Source organism: Nyctereutes procyonoides, unplaced genomic scaffold (assembly GCF_905146905.1).
Source record: "Nyctereutes procyonoides isolate TBG_1078 unplaced genomic scaffold, NYPRO_anot_genome, whole genome shotgun sequence".
Classification (NCBI taxonomy): Eukaryota; Metazoa; Chordata; class Mammalia; order Carnivora; family Canidae; genus Nyctereutes; species Nyctereutes procyonoides.
In genome coordinates this window covers 12,303,918-12,330,145 of record NW_026575025.1, presented here as the reverse complement: position 1 = coordinate 12,330,145, position 26,228 = coordinate 12,303,918, and the positions used below count along the sequence as shown (strand labels likewise).

The 26,228-nt window shown below is 59.1% G+C and overlaps 2 protein-coding genes across 4 annotated transcripts in view; one reads left to right on the top strand and one right to left on the bottom strand.

Moving 5' to 3' along the window:
• The window catches only part of MACROD1 (mono-ADP ribosylhydrolase 1), a 150,880-nt gene that overhangs the window by 13,009 nt on the left and 111,643 nt on the right, over positions 1–26,228 (bottom strand). Inside the window, 1 exon segment of the mRNA XM_055312412.1 lies at positions 1,161–1,190. Coding sequence (XP_055168387.1) covers positions 1,161–1,190 — 30 coding nt within the window.
• FLRT1 (fibronectin leucine rich transmembrane protein 1) overlaps positions 16,043–26,228 on the top strand; it is an 86,062-nt gene continuing 75,876 nt past the window's right edge. For 2 of the 3 annotated variants that reach the window (XM_055312398.1, XM_055312356.1), the window contains exon 1: positions 20,059–20,413. The gene's annotated coding sequence lies outside the window, so the exon portion shown is untranslated. Of the gene's footprint in view, positions 16,289–20,058; positions 20,414–26,228 lie in introns of those variants that run through there. The other variant, XM_055312374.1, reaches the window with a different exon arrangement.

The window sequence follows — 26,228 nt, the reverse complement described above, 5'->3', positions numbered from 1 at the left end:
AGGGACCAGGCCCCTGTGGTCCAGCACCCAGCTCAGGGCCTGCACACAGGATGGGGCTCAGTCCCTGGGGGGTGAATGAGCAGGAGGCTCGGCCTGGTCAGACCAGCTATGGCTGCGGAGGCCTCCCGCAGGGACAGGCTTCAGAAGGTTCTAGCTGGGCCCCAGCCCCAGCCAAGCCCCGTATTGTGTGAGGCCTCCAGGACAGCTCTGACCTCCACAGGGACAGGGAGGAGAATCTCACCAGCCACAGACCCCGCCCCCCACGCGTCCTGCATCCCGCTGGGCCCCGACAGCTCTTAGCACTGCTTTTATTTATTCCTGACCTTAATGCTCCTTTTATTTTTCCCCCTTTTAAAACCTGGCCTGGGCCCCGCCACTGCCACTGTAAACACGGCCCCCGGGATTTATCCGACGGCGCATTAACCCCTGCCCCCCGGCTCACCAATCATGTTGCTGCCTGTGCAGACAGCGGGCAGCCCAGCCAGCGGGGCCGAGGCCGCCCGGGAGGGACTGGCCAGCGGAGGCCACCACGGGGGGCATGGCGGCTGCCCCCACCTTGGCCCCTGCCGACCATATAGGCGGTATCCCTGGAGGCCGGGCCCACCCTAACCTCCCACCTCTTGTTCACCTGGTCCTGCCGGAATCCCCGCCTCGCGGTGGTTAAGGACAGCGACCTCACACGCCTGCTCAGAGCTCTCCCGGCCTTTGTGAGGCCTTGTCCTGGCTGTGGAGTGGCCCACAGGAGCTGGGGAGCAGACAGATTGTCCTCCCCTTCCAGGCGGGAACACTGGAGCCAGAGGGCCCAGCTTTTCCTACCACACCTGCAGCCCCCAGTCCTGGGCCCAGTCCCTTTTAACCCTCAAGTGTCCCCCCCGCTTCCACCCAGCTGCAGGCCAGGAGGCCTCTCTTCAGAGGGTGGGGCCCTGCAGGTCGCCCAACAGCCAGGGAGTCAAGTCTGCCACCATGGGCTCCAGCTTGTCCCCAGTGATGGCAGGCCAGGCCAGGCTGAGAGCCTGAGAGCGGTGGGTGCACAGTGGGGGCCACGGGGAAGGCTGCAGAGGTGGGGGAGGTGCATGAGGAGGCCCAGAGGGGAGAAGCAGCCGTGCAGGAACCTACCCCCCTGAGCCCGAGTCCCCGCACCACGGACAGGGTCCACTTACCACCGCCACCTCCGAGCAGGGAGCTGTTGGCTGCGAGAGAAAGAGAGAGAGAGAGAGAGAGAGAGGGAGAGAGAGAGAAAGACTAGTCAGCTGGGTGGGCCAGCAGCATGTGGGGAGGGGAGGTGGGGGTGCTGGCAGCTGGGCCAGAGCGCAGGGGGGCTGGGGTCCCCGGGTCTTCAGACTCTGGGCACAGGGTCTTCTGGGAGGCAGGTGCAGATAAACGGGGGGTGGGGGAGGCCGAGACTTCCTCTCCTGCCGAGGGTCCTGATGGGCCTGGGCTTTGCAGGGTGGCAGGGGCCCAGCTGCCCACCCCAGAAACAGCTGAGGGCAGGGGCTGGGGGGGCAGAAGACCTGTGGTCACGTGCATCCCCTCATTCATTCATTCTGACGACCCGATGTTTCCCGAGGCCCATCTGTGTCAGGCCTGTCCCTGCCCTAGGAGCTCAAGGGCTGTGGAGCGGCACAACCAGAAGCCACTAGAAAACAATCTGTGCACCTGTGCTGAGTACTGTCCAGGGAATGAGTGTGTATGAGGGTGTGGGGTAAGAGCATGAGCCTGTGAACCGGGGCAGGGGGCACCCAACAGATGACAGGGATCATGTGTGACATAGGGGCCATATTCCGGGGCAGAATGGAGAGGGCATGCAGCCCTGGGACAGAACCAAACGTGGTTCAAGAGACAGGTGACCTGAACCACGTTGCTCTGTGCCTCAGTTTCCCCCGGAGAGAACAGCATCTCTTGGTGTGAAAGTCGAGGGAGAGAGGGAGTCCCTCTCTGGACTGGAGCAGGACTGCTGGCTGCTGGGGCCAACCTGTCCGTCTCACTCTGCCTGGCTGGCTGCCTCCCCTGCTTCCGCACGGGGCTGATGTGAGGGCAAAGTGAAGCTGGCAGCCTCTCCGCCGGCCTGTCAGGGCCGTGCAGGTCAGTGCCCCTCACCAGCCAGGGCTGCAGCTTCTGGCCATGCAGTTGCATCTGTGTTAACTGCTGGTGCTCATCAGGGTAAGTGATGGGCGAGATGGGGCAGGTGCTGCCCAGGTGGGGAGACCAGCTGTGCCTTGGTCCCCTCTAGCCCCAGGAGTCCCGGCTCCGGGGCAGGGCCTGCCACTCCTCCATTGCTCCTGCACCCCACCTACCTCAGGGGTCTGGAGGAGGGACACGGAGCAGAGCCCAGGCCAGGAGTGGGGCCCCCTTCCGGGCTGGCTAGGCTGCCCACCTAGGGTGCTGCGCAGACGTTGTGGACCTGCTAAGTGGTGTCGGGCGGCTCCGAGTGGCTGGTCTCCCAGAGCTGACAGCTCTTCGCTTGGGGAATAATTAATTCCACAGCCTGAAAACCCAGGGCTGCAAGTTGCCACGTTACTTGCAAGATTAATACAAGCAGCTAATTAAGATGGAGAGGCGAGGAGCGGCTGGGCGCTCCCGGAGCAGATCTGGGGGCTGCAGGGAATGTGGGAGGAGGGAGAGCTGAGCAGGCGGCAAGGCAGCCGGGCACTGGGGCCCGAGCATGAGAAGAACCAGCGAGACACCCAGGCAGATGCAGACATGCCCAAAGGACCCGGCTCCCAGACGGCTCTGGATGAGGCCGCTGCCCCAGGAAAGCATGCTTCCAAGTCTGTGGACTGCCTGCTTTGCACCAAGGATGCCACTTCCTATCATAACAAAGCCACAGATGAGGTGTTGTGGCTCCCATTTTATAGACAAGGAACCTGAGGCTGGAGGTTGAGTTGCACAGTGACAGTGGCAGGATCAGAACAGGGTCTGACTCTCTAGTCAAGCCACAGAGCGGGCTGACCTTAAGGCAGGGAGGCTGCTCTCCCCCTGGCAAGGGCTGGGGCCTGACTCTTCCACACAGTAGGCCCTTCAAATGCAGTCTGGACCCACCCCCTAGCCCAAGGGTTGGGCTGCAGAGAGGAGGGGCTGGACACGTGGACAACCCTGCCTTGGAGCCAACAGGGGAGGCCTGGGCACCTTGGGTTGGCCCAGAGCAGTCCTGGCAGCTGTCGGAAGCTGCCCTCTGTGGCCTGTCCCCCCCACCCCCCACCTCTCTCTTAATTAACACCAGCCACAAACGAGCTGGCTCCTGCTCACAGAAGGCTCGGTGCCAAACGTGCTGGCAGTGAGCCTTGAAGGGGTGGGAGGGGAAGGGGCACTGACCTGCTGTTCTATAGGCCCCTGTTGGTAAGGGACCAACCCCCACCTGCCTGGCATCCCTTGGACCCCACCGTGTGCAGATCCGCCTAGGTCAAGGGACTGGGGTGAATGGCTCCGATGTCCACCAGGCCGGGAACATCCAGGGGCTGACAAGGAAGGTGGCCCCGGGGCAGAAAGGACTTGCCAGGCTGAGCCAGGGGAAGGGTGGGCCGGGTGGCCAGCCGGTGTTACCTGCCCCAGGCGGGAAGAGGTGGGCAGGGCTGGCACTCGGGCTGTCTTGGGCTGCCCAGAAGATCTGGTCACTGGCTTGTCTCCAAGCTCAGCGAGTGTCCTAGGAGGCTGGTCTGCAGTGTCTGCTTCCTGTTGCCCATGGGGTTGACAGTCTCAAGGGAAGTGCCACAAGCCAGCAGTCTGCACCCAGTTCTACCCTCCTCTTTCTCCTGAGCCCCTGTGTGGCCCCCTCCCCTGGGAGCCTGGCCACAGAGTGCCCCCATAAAGCTGCCCAAGACACTCGCAGCTGGGCCAGGCTGCTCGAGGGAATGGCCCGGAGACTTGGGGAGAAAGGGAAGTACAAAGGGGAGCAACCCATCTGCCCATCCAGAGCAGGGTGGTTCCAGGCCTGCCTTGTTCCCCAGGCCAGGGCCAGCTCTCCCCCACCCCAGACGCCTGCTCGAGTCTCCAGCTACTTCCCCTTCTGCTGTTCCCACCAGGCTCCCTTCAGTTTGGTTTAAGCTCTAAATCACAACTGGTCATTAGCCCATTTTTCAGAGGAGGCTCACAGAGGAATGGGGGGAGGGGAGGCACTGGACCCACGATGGCTACGGCTGGTTGTCCGTGTGCTCCTCCTCCTTTTTTTTTTTTTTTTGCTCCTCCTCTTTCTTTTTCAATATTTTATTTTTCTTTTAAATTTTTTTTAATTTTTATTTATTTATGATAGTCACACAGAGAGAGAGAGAGGCAGAGACATAGGCAGAGGGAGAAGCAGGCTCCATGCACCGGGAGCCCGACGTGGGATTCGATCCCGGGTCTCCGGGATCGCGCCCCAGGGCCAAAGGCAGGCGCCAAACCACTGCGCCACCCAGGGATCCCGTATTTTTCTAAGTAATCTCTACACCCACCATGGAGCTCGAACTCACAACCCCGAGATCAAGAGTCGCACATTCCACTGACTGAGCCAACCAGGTGCCCCAGTCAGCATCCTCCTTCAACCCTACACGCTCCTTGTGTCTGAAAATGTTTGTGATGTGCGTGGTGATGGGCAAGGAGCCGCAGGCCATGGAGACAGGCACTGGCCTTCCAAGGAAGCCCCGGTTTGTGACCTGGCCCCACCCAAGGGACCCCCCATGGCCCAGCAAAGCAGGGGTCTCTGAGCTCCTGAGGGGCTGAGTGAGCTGAGCTTAGATCTCGTTTGCCCTGGGACCTAGGGAAGGGGCCTGGGCCTGTTCTGGCTTGGGTGGGGGTGAGGGTGGGTGTGGGGGCACGCAGGTTCCTCGGCCAGAGCATGCATACACCCTGGGAGCCATGGGGGTCTGTTCCCAATCTTTTCACTCTGTGGGCTTGCTGGTCCCCAGGCAGGTGAGGTGGTCCCATCCTACCCCATCCCCCAGTCGCAGACATGCCAGCACCATGCTCTACTGGACATGATTAACTGGCTCTGAGCCTCAGTGCCGGGCCTGTGGCCTCAGGGTGGAAATGAGGTCCATACCCCTCAATGCCAGTCATTGTCAAATCCTCTGTCCCCTGACAGGGCCCTCTGGGCCTCTGGGGACATCATTCCCTTCCTCCACACATTCTGCCTCCCTTCCCTGTCCCTCTGCATGGCCCCCATGCCACCTTCCCCTGCTTCACACCTTCTCAGGTCTGGAGCACCTCCTCTGGGGGAACCCCCTTCCCCGCCCCCGCCCCACAGTTGCATCCTGTGGGCAGCAGGGGGGTGGGGGGGGTAGCTCCCCAGTTAATGCCCCAGCATCCACAGCCTGGGGCTTCAGGGGCTGGTGTGAAGTCACTGCCAAGGGAAGGGGAGATGACCAGACCCCTGGTGCTTGGCCACTGTCATTATAGGTCAGAGGAGGCCCCAGGCAACAGCTGCTGGACCTGGCTGGCCCCTCTTCACTCTCCACACAGAACATTTTAATCATGTGCCAGCCACTTGCCACATGCCACCAAGTATGTAGAGACACAGTCCTTGGGCCTCAGGAGCTCCTGGCCCTAAATGGGGTAGGTGAAGGAGGTACGAGATCCGGTAAAGCCCGGAGACTGGGAGGGCTTCACAGAGGAGGTGGCATTTGAGCTGAGGCTTGTGGGAGGCAGTAGCCCACCTTTGGAGGACAACAAGGCACGCAGGGCAGGGAGAGGCAGGGCAGGCAGTGTGTGAGGGCCTCCAGAGTCTGAGCATTTCCTTGGGCAGGAGGAGGAGCTGCAGGGGTCAGAGGAGCACTCTGCAGGGGGAGGAAGGCTGAGGTTGGCTCTGCCTGCTGCTCAGCAGGTTGGAGGGAGGGGGCGGTGGGGGGCAGCTCGGAGGCTCTGGGCACACAGGCGCCTCTTGCTCTTCTACTGGCCCCCGCTACCCACCCCTCCTGTCCCTGCCAGGCAGCACCTCATTAAAAGAATGGCCCCAGATTTGAGGGTTGGGCAGGGCAGAGTGGGCCTGTGCCTGGGGCCCATAATGTTTTTAGTAACCCACTAAAGCATAATTTCTTTTTTTTTTAGATTTTATTTATTTATTTATTTAAATATTTAATTTATTTATTCATGAGAGACACAGAGAAAGAGGCAGAGACACAGGCAGAGGGAGAAGCAGGCTCCATGCAGGGACCCCAACACGGGACTCAATCCCAGGTCTCCAGGGTCATGCCCTGGGCTGAAGGCAGCATTAAACCGCTGAGCCACCCAGGCTGCCCTAACCAATTTTTTTTTTTTTAAGATTTCATTTATCTATTCATGAGAGACAGAGACAGAGAGAGAGAGAGAGAGAGAGAGAGAGGCAGAGACACAGGCAGAGGGAGAAGCAGGCTCCATGCAGGGAGCCCGACGTGGGACTCGATCCCCAGACCCCAGGATCACGCCCCGGGCCGAAGGCGGGTGCTCAACCATGGAGCCACCCAGGGATCCCAACATAATTTCTTTTAAAATCAGAAATGGAGGGGTGCTTGGGTGGCTCAGGTACGTTGAATGCCCAATTCTTGGTTTCGGCTCAGGTCATAATCTCAGGGTCATGGGATGGAGGCCCGCCTCTGCGGACTGGGGAGTGATTGAGAGTCTCTCCCTCTGCCCCCCCCTCGGGCATGTGCAAGTGTGCGTTCCCTCTCTCTCTCTCTCTCTCAAATAATCTTTAAAAAAATTAGAAATAAAATCAGAAGAGTAAATGAAGTTTTAGTTTGAAATTATTTTTAGTATATAACGTTAATACTTTTTGTGTTTATGCCAACAAAGTCATGAAATCAGCTTCTAACATACATTTTTTTTGTTTGTTATTAATTGTTCTATGTATTTAAGTGATCCTCTGTCTAATATATTTTGATAGAGAAAGGGCCCATGGTGGCAGAAGTGCCTGGGCCGAGCCTGGGTAAGCTCCAACTCATGCTGACTCCCTTAACCCTCACCCTGTGTGGAAGGCATGTCACCAACCCATTGTACAGCCGAGAGAGCTGAGCCATAGAGAACAATCTTCTCATAAGGCAAATTTGAGCATATCCTGTTTTACCCTCAGTTTCCTGACGAAACCCTCCCAAAGCTCTCCTTTGCTCCCAGGATAAAGAACTGGCCCCTATGGGTGCCTGGTTAGCTCAGTCAGTAGACGTGTGACTCTCGATCTATGGGTTGTGAGTTCAAGCCCTACGTTGGGGATAGAGTTTACTTAAAAAAAAAACTGGCCACTAGCGTGGAGCATCCTGACTCCTCCTTCATCTCCCCCTCAGCCACACTCCAGGTCCTCAAACTCCATGTCCTCCAGCCCCAGGGCCTTTGCATGGGCTGGTACCTCTGCCTGGAGGAGACCCTTACATCCCCCACCCCTAGAGCCAGCCTTCAGGCCTGCACCCAGCTATCTGTGGGCTCCTGGGGGCAGTCAATCACTGTCTCCAGCATCACTGCCTGGGTCAGTGCTTGCTACTTGGCCTCCCAATGCTGTGTCTGTCATTCCTACTTGTCCCCAGCTCCCAGCACAGGGCCCCGTACGCAGCAGGTGACCACCAACAATTTACTGAATGAACCACCAGGTTAGGGGCTATGCCCAGAGTCACTTGGTGAGGCCATCCAGGGGTCTGCCAGGCTCTGCAGCCCAGGCTCTCACCCACCAAGACCTGCAGAAGAGCCTACCCTAGGGGCCCTCGGGAGGCAGGACCTGGGTTGGGGTGTGTGTGTATGCTGGGGACGCAGCTGGTCCAAGGACAGTGGCAGGAGACCATGCAGGAGCTGCCCAGGCTCTTCCCTGACAAATCTGCCAGGCCAGGATGTAGGAGGAGAGGGGGCATTGTGTGGGGGCTGGGTGCTGGAGAGGAGACCCAGTGACCTGAGGAAAGAGCTGAGCAGTTTACTGGGCCAGGGAGAGGCTGGGTGAACAGGCGCAGCGGTGACTTTGAGCCCGTCACAGCCCCTCTGCATGCTGAGGCTGCTGCTATCGCTGCCATGTGCCCTGCCTGCTGCTCCCAACACCTTGTCCTGGCCTCCTCCAATGCCTGAGAGACCTCCAGCCAGGCTCAGGGAGGTGGGGGCTGCTCCCCTCAATCCCCCAGCCCCTGGGCCAGGCCTATTCCCTTCCACCCCTCCTCACGAGGCTGGATCTCAGCCTTCTATCATTTGGCAAATACACGTCCAGCCCTTACTATGTGCCAGGCTCTGGGGCACAGCTGGGCAAGGCGCTGCTGGCACAGAGCTCATTATCCAGGAGGCAGACAGTAGAAACAACAGAACAAGAATAAACTCGAACAAGGATTACCATTTATGTCTGCGGTTGTGAAGTTAGGAGGGAGTGGCTGACCAGCAGCAGGGCTGCAGGGGTGGGGTGATCTGGAAGGAGTCAAGGATCTGCTGAGCAGAAGGATCCAGCTGTGAGGGACACACCCCAAGGCTGGGGATGGCCTATGAAAAGGTCCTGAGGCAGAGTGAGGCCACTTTGGTTGAAGCCAAGTGAGTGGGGGAAGGAAGTAGGAGAGAAGGTCAGAGGCGATGAGGGCAAGAGCAGCTCCTGGCAGACAAGACTGGGGTGGGGGGTGGGCGACCTGCTGGCTACTGCATTGCCCGGTGACCCCTCCCAGGCCTGGAGAGGGAGCAGGAACCTCCCCCCAATGCCTGCACATCTTCCAACACCCTGGTTCCACTGCAGCTTACCCCTGTCCTGGCTGAGACCCTGCTGCCCCTTGCCCGCACCCCAGTCTGGCAGGGCACCTGGTGCCTCCAAGCTGATGGGTTGACTGACCGGTAGCCCCAGCCCTGCCAAGAGGTTTAGGGGAGTGGGCTGCGTTCTTGGGACATCAGCCCCATGGCCGGCCCGCACTTCTTACTGCCTGAGGTGGGTATCGTGTTACTTGAGGGTGACTTGTTTAAAATATGCTTTAGATTAGAAACGTCCCACAGATAGAATAAAATGTGACATGTGCTCAATTTTTGAAGATAAAACAAGAGACTTCAAAGGCATCTCAAGCTGTGAAAGCAGTTGCTGTGTTTGATAGACTCTGTCCCCCAGGCCAAGGTCACTGTCCTGTGAGGTGGGGCTGCCTGGGGGTGGGGGATGTGAGGCTCCCTGGACATTCCCCAGGCTGGGGGACAGGGGCCTTATGGGGCTGGGGGCTCACATCAGCACCACCTGCAGGCTTTCCCAAGAGACCTCCTCTGATCACCTCAACATATATGGACATATGGACACCCACTGCTTCCCGCCCTATTTACAGATGGGGAAACTGAGGCACAGATTTGTGCAAGGCTGCCTCCCTTAGCAGGGGGAGCTACCATCCTTCTGCTTTGCAACTTCTGGTCCTGAAACCCCTAGCTGTGATTTTGCGCTACCCACTGGGGCCTCGGGGTTCCTCATCTATGGGTTAGAGAGGTCAGGTAATCGAGGCCCTTGTGGGGCATAGATTATATAGTTTAAAATGGCCATAAAACTGGGCACCTGGCTGGCTCAGTGGGAAAAGCATGATTCTTGATCTCAGGGTTTTTAAGGTCGAGCCCCACATCAGGTGGAGAGATTATTTAAAAATAAAATCTAAAAAAAATGCCTGTCAAACTGTTATGTCCTCAGGGCTTCACAGTGGCAGCAGGTACGGGGTCCCGGGTCAGCCAGGGAGAAGGAGGTCAGCCTGCTGACGGGCTGGATTAATAATTTCAACAGCAGCTTCTTCCCATCAAGTGCTTCCTAGGGAGAGCCACAGAGACCTTGCAGCATGCGCAGCTCCCTTCTCCACATGGGGAAACTGAGGCTCAGATAAGTGTGTGGCCCAAGGCCACACAGGTTAGGGCAGTGGAGAGGGGGTTTCAATCCTGTTGGTCCGACTGGAGCCTGGGCCACTAAGTACCCCACTCAGCCAGATCTGGTCTGTTTGCTCTGAGGACTGAGCCCCCACTCCATCTTCTCTGAGAGGAACCCTGAGATCCTCTAAATTTGTTGAGAGCTGTACGCAGCCACGACCCCACTTCTAGGGTCTCCCTCTCCCCTGTGTCAGGCCCCCTTCACCGCAGAGCCTCTGGAACCTTGGCCAGGCCTCCCTCAGCCCTGCCCCACCCACACCATCCTACTCTGTGGCTCTCCCCCAGGCCTCTGCCTACAAAACCCACCCAGTTGGTCATTTAAACTCAAAGCAGGTGCCCTGGCTGTGGTTCTCCAGGGCTTGGGCCTCTCCTTTGTCCCCCTTCTGACTGGGTTTCTTGGCCCTGCCCCTGGAGACCCAACCTCCCAGTCATCGGCCCCCCTAGCAGCACCCCAAACCCTTGGAACCTCAGTGTCCCTCAACAGTCTCCAAGTCCCATCCCCAGGCGACTTCCACTTATTGGTGTTTTGTTATACAAGAAATTCATGTTGATTGCCCAAAATTGGATAATATACATAAACAAAAAGCAAAAGAAAGTGAATCACCCATTAGCTCATCACACAGATGATGCTAGCCCCTGTCCGTATTTGCCTGTAGGACCTCTTTAAAGAAAAACAAAAATTAGTTACTAATGCATTTATTGAGCAAATTCTCTATGCCAGGCACTGGGCCAAGTGTTTGCAGTGGATCCTTTCATCTTTCCCTCCCCTGAGAGCCTCATGAGAGGGTACTATTATTTTTCCCACTTTACAGATGAGGAAAGGGAGTCTGTGCCAGGCTGCGTGACTTGCCCAAGGCCACGCAGCTGGTAGGCGGGGGGGGGGGGGGGGGGGGGGGGGGGGGGGGGGGGGGGGGGGGAGCCGGGGTTTGAATGAAGCAGGAGTTATTTTCCAGGGGATGCAGCGCTGGGACCCAGCTGCCTGCCGGGCCTCCCCTCCCCCAGGAGCCAGGGGGCCAGAGCTCACAGAGCGCCATTAGCATAACCATGAGCATCCCTGAAACCCAATTACCAGGAGATGGCTTGGGCCCCAGCCAGCCGGGTGCAGGCTCGGTCTCAGCAGGAATGAGGGGCTGGGGCCCAGGGGAGTGCTGGCTGGCGGGTAGGAGAGTGGATAGCGGGCAAAATGTCCCGGGTGGGGGAGGAGCAGGGGGCCCTAACTTCCCTGCTGGGATCAGTGGGAGTATGTCCCAAGACAGCCCTGACCCCTCTACTGAGCCTCAGCTGGACAGGCCTCAGGGTCACAGGTTCCTCCTCCACCCTCAGCTTGCTGGGTGACCCCAGGCAGCCTCTTGCTCTTTCTGAGCTTCACTTTTCTCTTCTAGAGAAAAACTAGGTGTATTGGAGCAGAACACAAACCATGGGCTGGGCGGAGAAAAGAGTGTCGGCGCCCAGCAGCCAGGCAGACTGGTTCTATTTCTTTCTTTCTTTCTTTCTTTCTTTCTTTCTTTCTTTCTTTCTTTCGGATACTTTTTAAAGATTTTATTTATTTACTCATGAGAGATACAGAGCGAGAGGAGAGAGGCAGAGACATAGGCAGAGGGAGAAGCAGGCCCATGCAGGGAGCCTGATGTGGGACTCGATCCGGGGTCTCCAGGATCATGTCCTGGGCTGAAGGCGGTGCTAGACCCTGAGCCACCCAAGCTGCCCTATTTCTAACTTTGCTGGGAGGCCTGGCCACCATCTGCGCCCTGCTGGCTGCGCCTCTCCCGCCCCACCCCTCCAGTCCACCCTTTTCAGCAACTGATCCTTTTCTTTCTTTTTTTTTTTTTTTTAAGATTTTATTTATTTATTCATGAGAGACACACACAGAGAGAGAGGCAGAGACACAGGCAGAGGGAGAAGCAGGCTTCATGCAGGGAGCCTGATGTGGGACTAGATCTGGGAACTCCAGGATCAGGCCCTGGGCTGAAGGCAGACACTCAACCGCTGAGGCACTAGGCGTCCCTGTGTCTTAGTTTTATATAAAAAGGGGAGCTTCTGGGATTGGCTGCTATGGTTCCCTGGGACGCTGGGGGGATTAATCCAGGCAGGCCCGTGCTGCTCTAGCTGTGTAATAGGCTGGGCGGGGGCTGGCCGACCTCAGCCACCCATCCTCCTACTGACCAACAGTCAAGAACACCCAGTTCTCTCTATAGTAGCATCTTGCACACTCCCTGCATGCACGTGTGCTGCAAGTTCACGTGCCTCGGAGTAGGACTGTGGGGCTGTGGCATATGCACATCTTTAACTTTACTAGTTATTGCCAAATTGCTCTCCAAAGTGGTTGTTCAGATGATCGTTTTAAAATATAAATTAGATCATGTCATTTTCCTCCTTAAAACTCTCAAATAGCTTCCTATTACACCTAGAATAAAATCCATATTCCTCTCCATGAATACATGGCTGCATACCACACTCTGCACACCACCTGCCACCAGTGTCCTGACCTTTTATCTCTTCCTTGAATAGTCTGGTTCTTCTATGCTCCAGGGCCTTTGCATATACCGTTCCCTCTGCCTGGCATGGTCTTTCAGCTCTTTCCAGACTGGCTTCTTATCTTTCAAGTCTCAATGAAAGTGTCACCTCCGCTAAGAGGCCTCCTCTGACCACCCAGCCAAATCACCTTTGTTTATTTTGGAGACTACACCTTGGTCCCATAAATGATCTTGTCTTTAAATCTGTTTACTGGTTTTGTTACCAGCATGGCAGCCTATGGGAGATGACCTAGTCTGCCTTGTTCATTCCTGTACCCAGAAGCCAGCACAGACCTGTCACCAAAGAGCTTCTCTTAGTATCATTCATTCACTCAACAGACATTGATTTGACCTCTGGTCATAAAGTCTGGAAGGATGAATGAGCTCCGTGTGTTAGGGAGGGTGAGTTGTGGGGGAGGCAGTTCTGCAGAGGGCAGTGGGGTCAAGTTGAGGGCAGAGGGTCAGCCAGACCCAGGGGTCTGTGATCCATCTCCCATGGTGGGGAGCCATGCAGGTGCTGGAGCTTGGAGCAGCGGGGTCAGGATGGCACCTGAGAAAGACCCTCCTCAGAGCTGAGGTAGGGAAGATTGGAGGGTAGACTTGAAGGGAGGAGCGGGAAGGGGTTGGGGGAGGATGGGGGCTGGGGGCGGCTGAGGATGAGTTGATAGAGAGCCAGGAGAGGTAATACTGAACCCACAGGGACCAATTAGAGGACCATGGGAAACAGGACACATGGATCAGCTTCCAAACGTGGTGCAATCTGGTCAATGGAAGGAGCACTTGTGTGTGTGAGGAAATGGTGGGGGGCTGGGGCCCCCACCCTCCTGACCCCTCCACCCTCCACCATTGCAGGAAGCCAGGAGGCAGTTCTCCCCATGATTTCAGAGAGGGTAGCAGAAATCCAGAGGCTTCTCCTTGGATCCCGGCAAGGCACCCTCAGTCTAGCCCAGCTCCTCCATGCACAGAATGGAAAAATGAGGCCCTTAAAGGAAGGGAATGAGAAGACCACACGGTTGACTCCTTACCCTCGGTGCTTTCTGGAATATTAGATTCTGTACTGGGGCCAAACAAACATTCCCTTCTCAGAAGAGAGGCAGCCACCGCTTGCTCCACAGAGAATTTAAGTTAGACACTAGGAGGGGCTTCCCCAGAAATTTTACCCACCAGACACAGCTGGTCGGGCTGCTTCCTTTGCTGTCTGTGCCTCTCAGGACACAGGCTGGGGAGGGAGCTTCTTCAAGGCCACTTAGCAACAAGGAGGCAGTTCTGTGTGGCTCTAAAACAAGTGTTCCTGGGATGCCTAGGTGAGCATCTGCCTTCAGCTCAGGTTGTGATCCCAGGGTCCTGGGATTGAGTCCTGCATCAGGCTCCCCACAGGGAGCCTACTTCTCCCTCTGCCTGTCTCTGCCTCTCTCTCTGTGTCCCTCATGAATGAATAAATAAAATCTAAAATCTAAAATCATCAATCAATCAATCAAGTGCTCCTTTGGCACTCTGATTTGGTCAGAGAGGAGGGGTGCCAGAAGGCCCACGGGCAGGGTTGAGTGGGGTAGGGGTGAGGAGTCTTAGCTCCTACCCATCCCAGACCCTGAGGGTTGGGGAGCTGGGGGCACCCTCTGCCCTGTAGGCCTCAGGGTGGCCATCTCCCTGCCCCACCCCAGGGCCTCGTCCTCTGGGGATAAGATAGGACCCCAGCCTGGCTCCTGCCCTGGCAAGCCTCAGATCCCTGGGGCTGAGCACCCCTCCTCTCTGACCTCCTGCTCTCCCAGCTGGGGCTCCACTCCTAGGAGGGAAGAGAGGAGGAGGGAATGGGAGAAGCCTAGCTGTAGCAGCCATTGGTATGCGAGGCCCTGCCTCAGCCCCTCCAAAGCCCAGCCTTTCTGCTCAGCTCTTTAAGAATCCCTCCTCGCAGCTTGGTGGTTGCTGGGCAACGCCCCCCCCCAAAGCCTGAGGCTGGCACCCTCCCCTTTCCTCTCTCCCCCTGCTCGAGCTTCTTCTAGCACCCCATCTCAGCAGTGTACTTCGCTTGGAACCTGCCAGGCTCCGCTGCACCTGTGCGTGGCAGGTGAGGGAGCCCTGGACCACCAGGACTCAGGGAGGGAGACCCTGAGCTAGGACATCCCATCTGCACACTCTCCCTGGCACCTCCCCACATTATTTTCAGTGTCTTGAGTTGCCCAGAGGTGTTGGAGCCTGTTGGAAAGACAGAGAGGACCCAAGAGGAAGGAGCCAGAAGCTGTCTGAGTCCCCAAGGAGGTGGCCTGCTGGGGCATCAGGCCCCAGGAGCCTCTGTGTGGTGTAGACAGAGGCAGTAAACTTGGACTGGCAGGGATGGGGGTGCGGGTGAGGGGTGGATGGGGAGGAAGAAGGAGGTGAAGAGGAGGACAGAGTTTGGAGCCCCTGCAGGGTGTCAGGAGAGGTACAGTGGTAGGGAGGGGCGTCACTGGAGGCAAGGGCCCTAGCAGGAGTGTCTGAGGCTCCAAACTCCAAATCCTAGGTGAGAGTTCTCCCACCCATTCATCTTCCACCTGCCATCCCCTTCTCCTCCTCAGCCCTCAGGCTCCCCTGAATCTTGCCAAGATGCCTTCCTAATCAAGCCTGCATTTCTAGCCCCACCTCTGCTTCCCCTCTTCACGACCCTCGTGCCCAGCACCATCCGCCCCACCACGCCTTGGCACATGTCATTCCCTCCACCTGGACTGTCCTTCAGGACACAATTCACTTCTCCCTTCCTGAACTTGAGATGTGTGTAACAGGTGAATGATAGCCAGAGTCCAGAAATGCTCAAATCACCATAAAAAGCATTACCTCTGCTGGGAATAATGGCTGGGGAGGGAGGGAGGGAGAAGCAGCCCTGCATGTCTGGCAGAGATGAGGGGTGGGGGGGTGGTGATGTCATTTGTGGGGAGAAGACCAGGCTCCCAAGGGAGAGCAGGGTCATGAGAGACAAGCCTGCTCAGTGGTCCTGCCAGGGCTGGGCAGGGTGGGCTGGCTCGCCACCCTCAGCCCCTCTGCCCAGTTGGCTGGAAGTGTGTCTGGTCCCCTCCGAACCCCCTGGAACCATCATCTTGGGGCAGTTGCCAGTTTGACAAATCACAGTTGGCCTTGGGCAGCTCTGTCACCCTTGCCTTGCCGGGCTGTTTTCAATTAGCCTGAGGCTTATTTCAGGTGGTATTCATTCACTTGTACAGCAACACCTGACTGCTCTCCAGACAGCAACAGCGACAGGGACCTCAGCAGGACAGGTGCTGGGGACACAGAGGGACTCGGGTGGGCCCAGGCCGTGCCCTCAAGCTGCTCACAGTCTGCTGCGGGAGGCGGACGCTGACAAAACCCACATCATGGGAAGATCTCCCACTGTCTTATGTACCACATACCATGAAGGAAGCAAACCGGCGGCCAGCCACACCTGGCTACAGAGATGTTAGGGTCCCCGCGGATGAAAAAGCCAGGCCCACAGATCACAGGTGATCACCGACCGGGCTAAAGCACACACGTGGAGAAGCTGGAGAAGTTGAACGACCGGGGCGACCTCATTAGGCAAGAGGCTGGGGGAGGCCACTCCCAGGGCAGGACTGGCAAGGCCTGGATAGAGAGGTGAGCAGCACGGAAGAGCGCAGGCAAGGGAGGAAGGGAACCGTGGCTTCCCCAGGCCAGCTGCCCGGCAGGCCTTTCCTTGGCCCCTCGGGCTCCCCTTGCTGCCCACGCCACTTGTAGGCTTTGTCCTGCTTGCCTTGGCCTCCGCTCTGCCCACTCCCTGGAGCACCCTCTCGGGGACTTCCTCCAGGCCGAGGCCTCTCCCTTGCTCCGCCTAAGCTCTGTCCTGGGGCCCTGGGGCACCCCGCATCCCTCCTGTATGCACAGGGAGAAGCCCCGACCTTCTGACCTTCCGTGCTGTGCGGGATGGGAAGGTGAGAGCACCACGGTGACAGGGGATCCAGCGGCATCAGGACAGGGATTGGAGAAGTGAGAGAAGCTGAGGGGACTTTCTGGTGAGGCAGGTATGTATGTCGGGCCGGGTGTGCACAGGCAGCCAATCCACAGGTTGGTGCCTGTGATTCAGGGAGACCTCGCAGGGCACGCTGGGCCATCACGAGGAGGGGCACACATATGGAAGACAGGAGGGACAGGTTTCCAGTGACTGTGACTCTGCTCCACCCCATTCAGGTGCCCCCAGACCCAGAGGACCGTGGGGATCTTGGAGGGCAGTGATCTCTAAGACCAAGAATCCAGAAATGGGACAGAAAGTCCATTAGGAGGCCCTCCTGTTCCGGCTGGGGGCTGGAGGTCTGCCCCTCCCTGAAGATGCTGCCCAAGCAGTGGCCAGTGGGGGAAGCTGAGTCTGTCTTTCAGGGGGCTGGCTGACTCCCAAGGTCATGTCCTCTGAACATCTGCTCTCTGCCCTCTCAGCAGCGCTGACCCCCAACCACTAGCCCGTGGGCCTTCATTCCTGGGCACCCAGGACAAAGCCTGGGGCTGAAGGGTTCCTAGTAATGCTCACGGCCCGCCAATGGGGCCACTCTGTTCCCCACAAGAATCAGGCCAACCCTTCCCCTAGCTTCAGCCCAGAACAGGCCCAAACAGGACCAAGGCTGGTTCATCTTGGGGTGACAACAGTCTAACCATGGTGAGTCCCACTGCCGCGGCTTCAAGCTATACAAAGCACTCTCCTCTTGTCACCTCATTGGACCATCACCATAGCCCTCCAAGGTCTGTGATGACCCCACGAAGATAAGAAAACTGAGGAACAGAGATAATGTCCAGGGTCACCAGTGGGTAAGTGGTGAGGCAGGGAGCAGATTCCAGGTCTAGGGACTCCTGAGAGGACAGGCAGGAGGCAGGAGGCAGGGGTGCTTCTGGCAGGGCCAGGGTGACCTTGACTGTCCAGTGTAGGGCCCACCACACCTGGCTGCAGATGCTGCCCGGGTTATTGCCGCCCTGGGAGTACAGGAGCCCGGGCTCGGCGAGCCCAAGGTTGAAGCCACAAATCGTCCCTGGGTGACTCGTGCTGCCTTCTACTGAGGGCATGTCTGAGAGCGATGGTTCTAAGCAAATTCAGCCCTTGGGGATCGGGGCCCCATCCCCCTGCACCACTGGAGCCCCACAACACATGGTTGGGGGGGGCTTAGGAAACTGATGGTGCCCCTGCTGCATTTACACTCCCTCCCTGGCACCCTACTCCTCTCAGGATAAAGGCCAGACCCCACCCCCAGGCTTGTTCAAAGCCCTGCACTCCCAGGGCTGGCTGATGTGTCACTTCATCTTCCACCACAGCCCCCTGCCTCTCCTCTCAGCTCCAGCCAACACCTCTTGATCTCCAAGCCCCGGGCTCTTTCATGTCATAGCCCCTGGGAGCAAAGGTAGAACGAGCTTCTGGTATCTGCCCAGAACATTCCTCTGGACCCTCCAAGACCTCGCTCAGGAGCCACCCCTTCTGGGAAGCCGTCCTTAGATGAGCCGGTGTTATGGGCTCATGTGGAAACTGAGTCTGTTTCCACAAGATCCTGCTAAGCTGTCACTGTCTAGGTGACCATCCCTCCTGCTGGATTTCCAGCTCAGCCAGGGCAAGGTCCAGCACGGCGATTCACCTTTGGTCTCTGGTGCCTCAAAAATGACCAGCGCACAGTGGATCTCCATCAATATTCCCTGAACTCTGTGCAGGCACCAGGCACGGCTGAGCAAGTTACGGTACATCAGCTCGGTGGAATATCATGCAACCATTAAAACCGCAATTATGAAGATGATATTTTGATATCTAACTGCAACATATACAGCTATAGCCATCCCATCCAGTCCACTCTGAGGCAGTGAATGGAAAGGGTCCCTCCTCCAAATGATTCGGTTTAGAAGAGGGGTGCATAATTCCTGAGCAACATGCTCAGTGCCCTGATGGAGGGACGACAGAGCCCCAGGGCTCCCCATCCATCTGGGGGTCTGGGGGGGTGGAACAGAAACCATAGCTCAGTGAAAATTACAGCTGACCGTGCACGGACAAGCCTGGAAGGGAGCAGAGGAACGGGGGCTGTTGACACCACAGGGTGGTGGCACTGTGGATGATTTTTCTTCCCCTTATTGTTGGTTTAATGTTGTTTGGGCAATAAATAAAAATTGGGAGAAAAAATAGCTGTTTGGTGAATTGAGTAGAAAGCAATAGAAGGAAGAGAGGGAGTTAAGGGAAAAGAAATGAGAAGGGAGAGAGAAGTGAGGGGGAGAGGCCAGAAGGGCAAAGGCAGGGGTGCTCACCTGAAGACAGAAGGGAAGGCCTCACTCTGCTCCCCCGCTGAGAGTGAGAGGGATGGGGGATGGGAGAGCACCGGAGACAGGGAGACAGGGGAGAGAGGGGCTGCGTCCCTCATCCCATCCCTCATGCCTTGAAGAGACCTTCCCCCAGGGAGAATCTGGGAGGGCATCCCAGACTAGGGGTGGCCTGGCTAAGCCTGCAAGGACAGCAAAGAAAGGAGAGTGATGGGCTCCTGGAGGCATCCAACACAGGCTTGGATTTGGGACAGTGGGTGGGAGACATGGTGATGGGTCTTGGGGGAGGGATCCCAGCCAGATTGTGGGGAGTCTGGGCCTGGACCCGAGAGCAGTGGGGCCTTGTCTGGGCAGAGGCAGGGATCCGCTCAGAGCAATCCTCCAGGGAAACGGATGGCAGAACAGGATGGCTAGGCTGGGTGACAAGGTCTGGCCAGGCCTGAGGCTGGGCAGGCAGGGTTCCTTAGCATCCTACAGAATGCCAAGAGCATTTGGACTTTTCCAGGCTAAGAGGAGGGAGGCCTGGTCCACCACCCCACAGCCACACTCCAGACCCCACACACAACAGGTGCAGACATTTCCCGAGTCCCTGAAGAGTGCCAGGCACTGCCTTCACTTTGCCATTCCAGGTCTCCTTCAAGCCTGGCAGAAACTCTTGGAGGTAGATTGTTAATGCTCCCATTTTACAGCAGAGGACACCGAGGTTGAGAGAGGTTAAGTAACTCGCTCAAGGTGACAATGGGCCAGGGAGGGGGAGGCAGGGTGGGGATCAGACTGGGGCAGTGCCCCACTTGGGCAGCTGGGTGGAGCACCGCAGGGAGTAAGGATTGGGTGTTTAGAGGAAGGCAGGTGAGGGGGGTCTCCGTGGGGAAGGGGCATGGGGGAAGCGGGTACCTTGGCACAAAGAGTAGGCGGTGGCTACCCGTTTGTGAATGAAAGCACCGGTGGACAGATGAATGAATGAATGAACGAACGAACGAACGAACGAACGACTGGAACGACGGATGAATGAGTGGGTGCAGGGAGGAGAGTGTAGGGGGAGGCGGCACGCGAGGGAGAACCCCCTTCTCTCTCCCGTCCCCGGAGCCGGAGGTTGGTTTCGGAAACCTCCCTTCTCGCCCCGGGCGGGCTAGTGCCCCAACCTCCCCCCGCCAAGCCCCCTTCCCGCCCCCAGCCATTTGAGCCGAGGGCAGGGGGAGCAGGACGCGGAGGCCGTTTCTCCCCGGCTGGGCCCGAGTCCCCGCGCGGCGGCGTAGCCTCCCGCGCCGGGTCCCGCCGGCCAGTGCGCAGCGCGGCGCCCCCGCCCCCGCCCCCGCCCCCCGCGCCCGCGCCCGCGCCCGCCCCGCCGCCTCCTCCCCGCCCTCTCCCCCCGCCCGGCCTGCGCCTGCCCCCTCCCCCGCTCCCTCCCCCTCCCCCTCCCCCGCCCCTCCCCCTCCCCTCCCCGCCTCCCTCCCCGCTCCGCGCCTGCACGCGCTGCCCCCGCCGCCGCCGCCGCCGCCGCCGCCGCGAGGGAAGAGGCGGCCGCACAGCCGGGTTCCCCGCGCCCTGCTCGCCGCCGCCACTCGCTCAAGCACGGCCGCCGGCCCTCGCCTCGCCGAGCGCACCCACCCGGGCACACGCACCCCGGCCCCGGGCGCTCCTCGCGCACGCCCCCACGGCCCCGCCGGCACCCGAGCTGGGCAGATGCGCCGCCGCGCGCCCCCCGCCCCGGGCCCGCCACCGCGCTCCGCCGCGCGCCGGGGGCTCCTGCCGCGGGCCCCCCTGGGCGCCCTCCGGCTCCGGTTCCCGCCCGCTCCGTGGAATAACCCCTGAGGCTGCAGCCGTCGCCGCAAAGTTTCCCGAGGAGACCCGCCTCCCCGGCCGCCGCGCAGGTAAGGACGGACGCAGGGCGGGGGCCGGGGGCCGGGGGCCGCGCGCGGGACGGGCGCCGGGGCGGCGGGCTGGGGCCGGGAGTGCGCGGAGGCGCCGCGGAGTCGGAGCAGCCTTGGGGATTTGGGGTGCGGGGGCCCAGGTCGACAGCCGGGCGCCCGCGGCTCCGCTCTCCGGAGCAGAGGCAGGAAAGGGCGGGGGCTCGATCGGAGCCCCAGTCCGAGTCCTGGCTGCGCCCGCAGGGGAGGCGGCCCGGCTGGCGGGGGTGCAGGGCTGGGCTGGCCGGTTACGGCCCCGCTCCCCGGAACCGGAGGGTTAGGGGCGCGCGGGGAGAGGCAGCCGCCGGCCCCGGCGCCTCGCTCCCGTCCCCAGCAGCCGCGTGAGTCACGGTTGGAGCGAGGTTTTATTTTTAAAACGACTTCAAGGGGGGCATGGGCAGCCTCCAACTTCCCTCCCTCTGCGGGCTGTGGGCTGTCAACCCTGTGTGGGGTCAGGGGCCTGGGCGGTGCACCCGGGAGTGGAACGGGGTGGGGGTGGCCAGGCCAGAGGCGGGGGCGGCGGGGTGCCCCTCCAAAGCTGGGTGCCGGCGCGGGCACAGCTCCCCCTCTCCGGGGCTGGAGACCCAGGGGCAGAAGGCTGGGGAGTGTTGTTGCCCAGCTGCAGGGAACCTAGCTGATCAGAGCTCTCCGAGGTGGAGAAAGTTGTGGAGCAGGGATATCAGGGGGCTGCCCCAGGCTTCCCAAGCCTTGGGGCTGCCAGGCTCTCTGGGGTGTGTGGTTTTAAGAGACTACAGCCCAGCTGAGGTATGCCAGGCCCCTGCGGCCAAAGGCAGAGCCCTGATGTGAATAAATAAAGCTGGGGCTGGGGGCAGCGGGTGGGGATGGCTGGGTCCTTCCCTGCCCTGCCCCACCCAGGCCCCTGCATCCTCAGGAAGCACAGAGGCCAGCCCCCCTGCCCCCAGGTGGCTTAGGAACTGGGGAGAAGGCTGCCCGTGTGGGTGCACAGAGCCTCGCGGGAGGCAGGATGCCTCTGGCAGAGGGATGTGGGTTGGGGCATACCCCTCTCTGCCCAGCAGCGGTGGACAGGGTGGCTACACTCAGAGCTCCAGGCTCAGGTTTCTGGAGTGAAAGCCAACTGCATCTCTTCCTGCCAGCCCCTGGAGGAGAGGCGCAAACATCACCTGTCAGCTGGTGCCGACTCCGTGGGCGACTGTTCAGGGCTTCCTCGGAGGTTTAAAATGGAAATGGCCTGAGCTGCCAGGGCCAGTGCCCAGGAGGGGATGCTGCCCAGCTGGGCAGGCAGCGAGGCGGCCCTGGTAGGTTTGAGGGGCAGGAGGAGCCAAGGGGCTGTCATGTCCCAGCTGAAGGGCCATGCATGGGCAGCTTTGGGAGTAGGGCAGGCAGGCCGACTGGAGTGTGTGTATGTGGGGGCAATACGTGAACACGCTGGCCCCATGATCCCACAGAGACACAGAGACCGGACATTTGCACACAAAGCCTCCCCAGAGTGAGTTCAAGGCAGGCACACCCAGGGGCAGCCTCTTCCTCTAGACCATGCTCACAGCTTGCACCGTCCATGTGCCCTTGCTTTACTACCTACGGCTTGCAGGTCCCTCCACCTCTCTGAGACTCAGTTTCCCCTGTTGGTGAATGAGGTCGACTGTCCTCTCCACCTGAGGCTGAGCTTGGCGGGGGATGGGACTACATTATAAAATGAAGGGAGTGGGACAGATGTCCTGCTCCTGAGCTGAAGAGGTCCCTGAGAACTGAGTGCACATGCAGAGGCTTCGGAGGAGTTGGGGGTCAGATTCCCCCCTGCCAGGGGGCTGTGGGTGGATTGCAGCCTTACACTGATGGTCAGCGGCAATGGCACCCTCCCTGTGGCTTCTTCTCTAACATCCCTGGGAGGTGCACCTAGTTTGTTTTTAAGGAGGTGATAGGGAGGGGTGCTGCCACACTCTCACATCACCTGCCACCAGGGCTCGAGGGGAGCACAACTCAGCTCTGTAGACTGGGGCCTGGTGGCTGTGTTGCCTGCTGGTGACCCCAGGCCTGTAGCCTCTGGGGACTCTGCTTTCTTTTTCTTTTTTTTTTTTTAATTTATTTATTTATGATAGTCACAGAGAGAGAGAGGCAGAGACACAGGCAGAGGGAGAAGCAAGCTCCATGCACTGGGAGCCCGATGTGGGATTTGATCCCAGGTCTCCAAGATCGCACCCTGGGCCAAAGGCAGGCGCCAAACCGCTGCGCCACCCAGGGATCCCCGGGACCCTGCTTTCTTGTCTGCATAGGAGGATACAGTGGTTGTCCCACTTCATGAGAATGGGGGGCACCCTGAGTACAGGAGCAAGGCACACAAGATGGGCAGGTTGTGTCTATACTAGCTTCCAAATTAGCAGAGAGATAGATGCGAGGTCCAGGTGGACCTGAAATGGTGGGTGTCAAGGGACGAAGAGGCAGGCCTGGAACCAGCTGACTGCTCATAGAGGCCTCGCGCAATGGCAGTTGTCAAGAAGCAGGTGCCCTAGTGCAGGGGAGGATGAGGCCCTTGGGGTTCACTGGGCACAGCCCTCTCTGCCCACTCAGCTGGGATAGAGGCATTGGGCAGAGGCGGGGAGGTAGAGAGTTTGGTGCCAGGTGGGGCATGCTTGGCAGGCTCTGGGCTAGGGGAAGAGACAGGTGGCTCAGGAGCGGTGGCAAGTAAGTAGGTGCCCTGCTCTGCAGTGTGGATGGCCCCACTCTGGGAGCTGGGACCCGTCGACAGCTACCTCCTTGATCGGCTAGGCTGCCCTGGAGTCAGGGCCCAGAAACGTTCTGATCCCAGGGACAGGACCCGTCTGAGGCTGTGTGTGTGTGTGTGTGGGGGGGGGGGAGTCTGGCTGGTCGGCCCTTCCACCCAAGGGTCCTTGTGACTTGTGGTTCCTGGGAGGGTTTCTCTGCCTGGCCTGCTGACCTAGAGCAAGTGACTGGATCTTTTTGGGCTTCAAATATCCTCCTCGGGAAGGTTGAGTCACCTTGGGAGCCCCACTACGGGCTGCTGCATATGAAGCTCCTAGCCCAGAGTTTATCTTAGCAATGTGGGGCCCTGGGGGTCTCTACCCCTCATTTGTGAAGGGTTTCTTCTAGCCTTGGGGTAACAGGAGAGACTGACTTGGCCCCCAACCCCAGCCACCAAAGCCCACTTCAGGTGGGATGTCCCCCACTTGCTGCCAGGGATACCAGCTCTAGGGCCTGGCCCCAAGCAGCGGTGAGAATGTTCTAGGAGGGACGGGGTAAGGCTCAGGGGTTTTTGCCTTGAGGCCCTCACGGGATGAGGTGTGTGGGCTGTGAGCTGATGTATGGACCAGGAGGGTGATGAGGGGTGTGGATGTGGCTGGAGGTCTTAAACACTTGCAGGCTGCCAGACTGGCTGGTGGGTGCTCACCATTAGGGGAGACTGCCGGGCCTATGGAACGGCGGGCCCAGCTGAGGCCTCTCGCCTGCTCATGCCCTGGATGCACAGCCCTCTGTGGATTTGGGGGGGGTCCCTCCCCCAGAACCACCTGGGTTGTCTTCCCCGAGACAAAGTTCAGGCCTCCCCTGGCTTGTGCATTCTGTCCTCTGCCGTGGGGCAGTCACCCTGGGAAGGCTGGGGTGGTGGGGAGCAGGCCGGATGGCCAGAGTAGAGGGGAAGGACAGTGTGACCCCAGGGTGCCCCTGCCAGGCTCTCTCCTTACCCCCAGCAGCCAGTCTGACATTCTCTGGCAGCAGCTGGAGCAGAGAGGGTTCCACAGAGAGGGGCTGCATTGTGCAGGCCTTGTTCGCCTGCGCAGCCTGTGGATGCCTGTTTACTGCTGCCTATGGGCCCCCAGAGCCCAGCTGCTCCCTGGGGTCAGCGGCTCTGCAGATGACGTCAGCATTTGGGGGCCTCAAGTCGCCTGTGGAAGTTGTTTGCTGGATTCGACACAGCCCTGGGTTTTAAACTCTCACCATTCACTTGCCTCCTACCCTTGGAGCTGGAGAGCTGGAGAGCTGAGGATCTGGGGAGCTGGGGCTGTTGGGAGGGAATGGAGGGGGCAGGCCGTGGGCATTACTGTGGCAGGTGGGGGCAAGGAGGTAACACCTCTGGCTCTTCTGTCTTTCCCTCTCTCCCTCCTTCCTTGCTTGTTCATTTGCTTGTTCGTTTGTTCATTCATTCATTTATTCGTGAGCTAGGTGTTGAGCACTAGTTACGGGCCAGGCACAGTGCTGGACTCTGGGGAAAAAAGAGGGAAACAGAACAACCCTGGTCTTGCCCTCAGGCACCCTAGAGTTGGGAATAGGGGTCAGCCAATAATCGGGAACTTTCCCTCCCACAGAGTAGGGGAGCCTGGACGCAGAGTGGGTGGTTGGCCCCTCGAGACTGGGTGTCAGAGAAGCCCATTGGGGACTGGGGGTCGCAGAAGGAGGTGTCTGAGCCAATATGTGAAGTGGGGGAGAAGTCAATGAGGAAGAGCACAAGAACGATGGGCCTAGCAGACAGAGTGAAAAGGGGGGCTGTGTGTGTGCAGACCCCTTGGCAGGTGTGGGGAGCGTGGGGGGTATATGCAGCAGCCTCAGGCGTCTGGACCGTGGTCTGTCTCCCGGGGTCTCTGCTGGCCTGTCCACCTTTATCTCTCAGGACTCCTGGGTCTGCCTTGCAGACTGTCTGCCCAGTCCTGCTGCGTGGGCCCCTGTTTCCCAGAGCCGAGTATCCACCTGCGTGGGCAGGCTGACCCAGCATTTGGTGGGCTGGGAGGGAGAATATTTGGGCTTGTTTGTGATGGGACAGTGGCCCCTATGTAGACGGAGGGCTGCTAGTGCCAAAGGGGGTTCTTTAGAAACCCTCTCCTGGCTCTGAATGGGGCACCGGGCAGAGCAGGGGCGGGCTGGAGGAAGAAGGGATGGAGGCACCAGGACCCTGCTGTATGGGGCTCAGCTAACCACTAGGGGACACTACCTCCCAGGCAGAGTGCAGGACCCAGGCATCCGACAGCTGGGTGGGGGTGGGGGCGCCAGGGGGACCTGGCTGGCAGGGAGGCAGCGGCTGGGCTGCTGGGTGGGGGGGAATGGCTTTGTACTTAATAATAACCAAGATTAAAACTGGGGTTGCTGAGGCACTCGCCCTGGCTGTTCCCGTCTGTGTTCCTCCCAAGAAGCAGCTCTGTGGCCGTGTTTTTTTCACTCCCCTTTCCCTCCTTCTGCCTGAATTACTCGTTGGCACCAGATTACAACAGATTTAGCAAACTGTAAAAAAAAAAGAAAAAAGAAAGAAAGCGAGCGAGCGAGTGAGCGAGTGTGCTAGCTAGGAAGGGAGAAGAGAAAGGGGGGACTGGCTTCGGAGAGGAGCCGGCATTTATCTACAGAAGCAAATTACTCGTGTCTCACCTGCCCCCCATTGCCCCTTCAATCACCATCCCTGGTGACGCCTGGGAAATGCTGCCCGGGACATGTCCTTAAAAATGCCACTGGGGGGCAGCCCGGTGGCGCAGCGGTTTAGCGCCGCCTGTAGCCCAGGGTGTGATCCTGGAGACGCTGGATCGAGTCCCACATCAGGCTCTCTGTATGATGCCTGCCTGTGTCTCTGCCTCTCTGTCTCTATGAATAAATAAATAAAATTTTAAAGAAATGCCACTGGGTGCTGGTGCCAGGATGGGCTTTTCCTGGGGGTGGTCTTGCTAGGGCTGCCTGGTGGAGGTAGGGCAGCAGAGAGAAGAGCTGCGTTTTTAGGGGGCTGTAGGGGACACCTAGGGCTTCTTGGTGGAGGGGGCCCCAGGCCTGTTGGTCCCAAATGGTGGAATGGCTGGGGAGGAGGGGTCGG